This window comes from Solanum tuberosum, unplaced genomic scaffold, assembly GCF_000226075.1.
Source record: "Solanum tuberosum cultivar DM 1-3 516 R44 unplaced genomic scaffold, SolTub_3.0 scf00191, whole genome shotgun sequence".
Lineage (NCBI taxonomy): Eukaryota > Viridiplantae > Streptophyta > Magnoliopsida > Solanales > Solanaceae > Solanum > Solanum tuberosum.
The window spans coordinates 753,408-759,981 of NW_006239117.1; the positions used below are offsets into that span (position 1 = coordinate 753,408).

Here is a 6,574-nt window from a genome sequence, read left to right on the forward strand (position 1 = left end):
TATATATCCGATGATATCAACATCGATTCAGTGAATAGAACAAGGAGAGAGCCATGTAAATAGTTTGGGTTGTGGATCCAATCATGATAAATTTATTAGGTTAAGTACAATTTGAGTAAATATTTTGACTAATAGGTCCAAATTGTGTAGTTTTTCCCTCTATAAAAACCTAACACTTTTAATGTGGGGAAACTTACCTAAATATACTTTTTTAGAAAATATTTACTATTTATAGCTATATAATTTCAAATACACGTATAATCACTTTTAATATAGAGTGCAAATTTTTTATCAAAACAAACCTAACACATTGTAATACATTTGTATTGCATATAAAACTTATCTTTATACATTGTAAAATACATCTATATTACATTTCACTTTAAATACAAGTGTAATTTATTTATTTTATCAAAACAAGTAAACACACATTTTTATATATTTGTAGTACATATATATTGCATATATAATTTACTTTTAGTACAAATAGTATAATAATTATAGATGATAAATAATTTTTAAATATGATATACCAAGGTAATAAATAAAAAATATGTTTAATATCCGTAATATCTTATAAAAAAACTCTCAAAAGGGTAATTATCCCTATTTTTTCATTAAAATTAGTAATATGATGACTTACAAAGCGTTGACCAAGGTTGACATGTGTTGATCATGATTTGACCACTATTGACCTTATATTGATTAAAATTTTACTACTACTATTTGAGTTTTTGGGATGGTTCAAGCATGGTCCCACACACTTCACTAGCTTAACAATTGGATTATTTAAATATGTTAAGAGGCTTGACCCAGTTTATTGTCTAGCTTGTAGTATAATTAGATGTCTGGGGAATCGTTTGGTGTGTAAGGAATAATAATCTCATTAATAAAATGTAAAATTATTATATTATGTGTTTGGTTGGAGATACTAGGCAATTTTGTGATTATTTGTCCCGTCATTTATATCTTAGTGGTGGATAAGTTACTACATAAACGTGAGGAAACAACTTATTTCGAAATAAGTTGTTCCCAACCAAACGATCCCTTAAGATTGTTTGCTTCAAAATAAGGTTATCTCAATTATAATTCTGAGATTTCATCTTTTATATGGGATAAATAATTTTAAGATTTTTTGAGATAATTTTGATTTTAACTAATACTTGTAGTTAAATACATAGCTGATAAATTTAATCTCAAAATTATATTAGAATAAATGTTAGCAACATGAGACTCTGTCATCACTAGCAATTGAGGTACAAACTTTCATTTTTCATAAATAATGACAAATCTTTCTAAATTTGAATTTGTAGCTTTAAACTTATCATACAAAGACTTGATACTTGATGCTAAAATTCATCTTGATACTATTAGTCTGATACACATCATCAAACACAAACACCAAGTACCAAATTAAAATCGTGCCAAAATAATGACTTTATGTCATCAAACATCCTTATATCAAAACATAAGCTTATTTTTACCTCGAATATTATGAGGGGATTAAGTTCCTCAAGGAGATATACTATGAACTCAGTGTGCTCAAATCAAATATTCTGATTTCTTCTCCATTTCTGTTTTGCTAAGTTTTAATTTTCGAATACTATTATTAAGACGAACTGCAAAGTAGTTGCTTCCCTGTAGAAAGAATAGCGTTATTTATGTATTAATTTGTTAAAAGACAAATATTAAAAAACATCTATTTTTAGTAAGCACGACATGAAAATAGAAACGGAGGGAGTACTACAATATCCACATCTTGATTCCAAAACAAAAAACTTCAAAAATTGTAAAACCAGGCCAATAGAATAAAATTGTAGACCTAAAAAGAATGGTGCCAAACAGAGTAATGTAGTGAACAAAAATCACTGATGGAAAATTTCATAAATATAACTCAACAAGTTCTACAAAACACTCAACAACAAAGAAACTATAACCAGAAACATCACATTGACATTGACAGGCTTAGTTGAAAATGCATTGCTCTTATGGCTGCTAGGACTACTTGCTTGGATCATGATTTTGAATTTACATGTTCCACCCGGTGGTGACGGATCTATGTTTGTGATCATGGAAAGGTTCGGAAACTTGCAGGCACTCGATTGCTGGTCGTTTTCCTGATAGTAACTGTTGAATGCATACGAAACGTTGCCACGAGCATCTAGATCAGCACATGATGTCCCGTGCCCGAGGCTGGTGCAATCAGCATGTGAACATGCATAGCCTACACTATCAGCTAGCTGAGGATCATCAAGGCTAGCTGAGGGTGACAACACGCACCACTGACGAGACAGGTAACGAACACCACTTGCTGGTACTAAACCACCTCCATTGTTTGCACCTAACGAAAGATTGTATTTTGGCGTACCATCGAAGTAATATATTCCCCAATGGCGCTCAAAGTTACCGGGCTGAATGCTTTTCGCGTCCTCGTCAATCAGACTGAACAGGTAAGCATCTATAGGACCAGGTCTCATTGGAGTCCCCTTTCCACCTGAAATGTGAGTCATGAATCCTTGGTTGAATCTTTGGGCAGCTTTTAAGTTTGCATTATTGTCTCCGTCTGTTGGCCATCCGATTTCCCCTATTATAATCGACATATTTGGGAATCCATTTTTCTGCAACGCCGAAAGGAGGGTATCGTGATTTGCATCGAACACATTGTTGTAGATTTTCCCGTTGTCATCGATGGGGCTTGAGTATCCGTCAAAGAAAGCATAGTCAGCAGGAAAGTTGGGGTCATTGTAGAGACTTATAAAGGGATAGATATTGACAGTAAATGCGCCTCCGTTGTCACTCAAGAACTTGACAATGCTCACTATGAGATCACGAATGTCTTGGCGAAAGTCACCTGTTGAAGGTTTTTCACTTGAACTCTGGTATACATCAGCATTAATAGGAATAGTGACTTTCACCCGATTACCAAGACCGGCTTTTATAAGGGCTGCCTGGATGTTTTGAAGAGCCGGGAATGTTGTTGACAGAAACGTACCGTTTAACTGAGATAGAAATGGTTCATTTCCAACTGCAACATATCTGTATACAGAAATGAACTCATATTTATCAAAATTGAAGGCAAAAGGTCAGCTACTTGAGCCAACCTCATTAGGCTACAATTAGCATTATATTGACTAGATACGAAATGTTCCATGTAATGTTGCCAAAACAAACAAGTTAGATTGACAATTCTCTATGGAAAAGCTAAGTTCTTCTCAGACTTCCTCTGTTTGTATACTCCTTTAAACATGGCTGATGATTTAGCAAATATTATCATACTTATAAATGCTCGAATACAACAAGCAAGTTGCGGTAGTTTTTACAATTATGGAGAAAGGAGATTCATGTAAGGACCTTAAAAATGAATATTTTGCATACTGTTAGTGTATATAACTTAAAAAGTGCGAAGAATATTGAGAAGAAACTAAACTCACTTGATATCAACACTGTTGGAAGAGACATGTGAAGAGACATTCTTCTCTACCCATTTCTCAGCAGCACCCAAACTGTTAGCTAAACTCCACAGCATTTCATTTGGTATTCCAACCATGACTTCAATTCCAGAGCCACTGAGGGCATTCAAGATTTCTGAATCTGCATCAAACAGCTTCACTTTCTGAATCCCATTGTCTTTAAGTAACTTCACTACTATCTTTGGTGGCAATGGATGTGTTGCTTGTGTTCCCCAGTTTGCTCCTATTCCATAAACTGTCCCCAACACCATAAACCCCAAAATCATTGAAATCCATAAACCATTCTTCACCCCCAGAATTCTCATCTCCTTTTTACACCAGAAAGGCCTCCTCTTAAACAAGAACCAAGAACTTGCTGAAAACAAGAAAACAAAAATCAAACTTGAAATTGTTTCATTACAAAAACACCATGATCAACTTTATCTCTGAAGAATCCAGAAGGGTCTCCAAGAGTTGGAATTTCAAGAGGCTTATAACTTGGTAACAACAAGAAAGAAAAGAACTTTTATCTGTTTTGACCTTTTACTCATAAATTAGCTCAAGAATCCAAACGGGTCTCCAAGAATAGGAATTTCAAGAGACTCAAAACTTACTAACAACCAAAAAGAAGAAAACTTTGTCTGTTTTGAACTTTCACTCACAAACTAGCTCAAGAATCCAAAAGGGTCTTCAAGAATTGGAATTTCAAGAGGCTCAAAACTTACTAACAACAAAAAAGAAGAAAACTTTGTCTGTTTTGAACTTTCACTCACAAATCCAAAAGGGTCTTCAAGAGGCTCAAAAAACTTACTAACAACAAAAAAGAAGAAAACTGTGTCTGTTCTAAACTTTACTCACAAACTAGCTCAAGAATCCAAAAGGGTTTTCAAATATCAAGAGGCTCAAAACTTACTAACAACAACAAAGAAGAAATTTTTTTATCTGTTTTGAACTTTCACTCACAAACTAGCTCAAGAATCCAAAAGGGTCTTTAAGAATTGGAATTTCAAGTGGCTCAAAACTAACTAACAACAACAAAGAAGAAAACTTTATCTGTTTTTACACCACCCATGTCACCAACTCAAAGAGTGTGAGAGATTTTAGAATTCAAGAATCTAATGGAGAACTGTGGTCTGTGCATGGGTTCTTGCTTGAGAAGATAAATAAAAAGGGTTTCAAAAGGGGGAGTTTAAAATTTGAATTGGGAAAAGATCATTTGTAGTAGAAGCTGAAAATATACCAAATCAAAGGAGGCAAGAAAGCATATTCTGAAATGAAAACAGAGAAAAAGAAAAGGGAGTTCAAAAGATTACTACTTTATATCCCAAGGAAGAAAACAGTAGGTCTACTAGAGAAAACCAATCTTGTTAAGCAATGGAAATTCAACAATTAAATAGGTGAAGGAAATTCTGGAGTTTCTGAGTATTGAGTCACAAATACTTGTCAAAGAAAGGTGAAGATGATAGCTACATATAAGATAGTGATATATATATATATATATATATATATATATATATGACTAAATTTGACAACAGGTTTGGTTTTGAAAAAAAAAAGTCAATTACATTTGGATTGATTTGTACTCAAGTGATCTAGCATCAACTGAACTAGTACATTTGATCAATGTTTGCTTTTGCTTTTTAGTTTTTGTACCAAATTGTTCATATGCCACATACTTTTTTTTCTCCACAATCATATATTATTTCAATTCTCTTGCACTTTCTCTATGATATTTGGGACTTCAACTTATATGATTTTAATATTTTTTTCAAGTATAATACATGTTTAAATAGAATTTTAAAAATTCAAATTTCAACTTTAAAATGTATGATCAAATTGTAAGTTAGCTTATAATGAGTGATATGGTTGAAGTTATATTTTCTTGTTGAATAAGGTTATAGGCAAATTTAATTTATATTCATCAAATATTTGAATAATGTTATAATTATGGCTATAAATGTTAATTTTTTTTGTCAAACATATAATCCATGATATTCTTGCAAAATGTGTGCTTAGTTATAATTTTTATTAATTAATTCAACTAAAATATCATTTATTTGAAAAGTATATATCAATTATTTTTATACTATTAGTTAATAATTTTAAAAGATATATTTTAAGATAACATGTATCTTGAATACCTAACGTAGATAAATATTAGTAATATTTCTTATATGAGCATATTTTAGTTTTTGATAATTAATATTTATTTTTAAAATTCAAAGATCTAGTTGTGAAAGTAAATTTGTGCAATTAAATAACACATTTAAAATTACACTGCAATTACAACATTATAATTATAATAAATAAATAAGTCTTGATAGATGTACTCTACTACAAACAATCACTACTTTAATAATGGGATAAGGGTCTGAAAAATATCCTAATTTTGGTCGGATTTGCTGTTGCGATACTAAACTTTCATAAGGACCTATTACCTCCCTAGACTATTTAATACCGTATTTTTTACCCCCTGAACTATTTAATAGTGTATTTTAAAGGTATATATGTGCCCACGTGGACACATTACTATATATAATTTTGCATTATTTTCTATGTCCACGTGGGAAAATATATATGTTTAAAATACGGTATTAAATAGTCTAGAGAGGTAATAGGTCCTCATGAAAGTTTAGCATCGCAACAGCAAATCCAACCAAAGTTGGGGTATTTTTCAGACCTTATTCCTTTAATAATTACACTAAATTTAATTAGGAAAATGAATTTCCAAACAAATCTTTAGTGGTGAATTACTATATATTAGAAGAGTCTAGGATTTACTACCATTGTTCCAATTAAATCATTACAAATGTCCAATACTTACTATATAAAATATATAAGTGGGGCCCACCTCCTTCCACTTAAATAATAATTTTCAACCTTATCATGGTAAAAGTTGAATTTATTATCCTTTTCATTTAATTTTATATGATATTATTTTTTCCTATAAAATCATTATATATGTTTTAATAATTTAAATTTCAAAAACATTATAATTTAACTTTAAAGATTTTATTTTATCAAAATCTTGTACATTGAAATATATAGTTATGAATTTAAAATATTTTTAAAATCATATAAAAATTTCAATAACTTCTCAAATTCCATAATATAACACTTAAATA

General features: G+C 31.0%; 1 protein-coding gene across 4 annotated transcripts; it reads right to left on the reverse strand.

Annotated features, from left to right (window-relative positions):
• Window positions 1–1,803: 1,803 nt before the first annotated feature.
• On the reverse strand, window positions 1,804–4,921 carry LOC102588604 (glucan endo-1,3-beta-glucosidase 6). 4 transcript variants are annotated; one of them, XM_015312236.1, is made up of 3 exons: window positions 4,766–4,921; window positions 3,432–3,825; window positions 1,804–3,036 (listed from the first exon to the last, which is right to left on the reverse strand). In XM_015312236.1, the coding sequence occupies exons 2-3, from the start codon at window positions 3,773–3,775 to the stop codon at window positions 1,905–1,907; spliced, it is 1,476 nt and encodes a 491-aa protein (XP_015167722.1). In that variant the 5' UTR covers window positions 3,776–3,825; window positions 4,766–4,921; the 3' UTR covers window positions 1,804–1,904.
• Window positions 4,922–6,574: the final 1,653 nt, after the last annotated feature.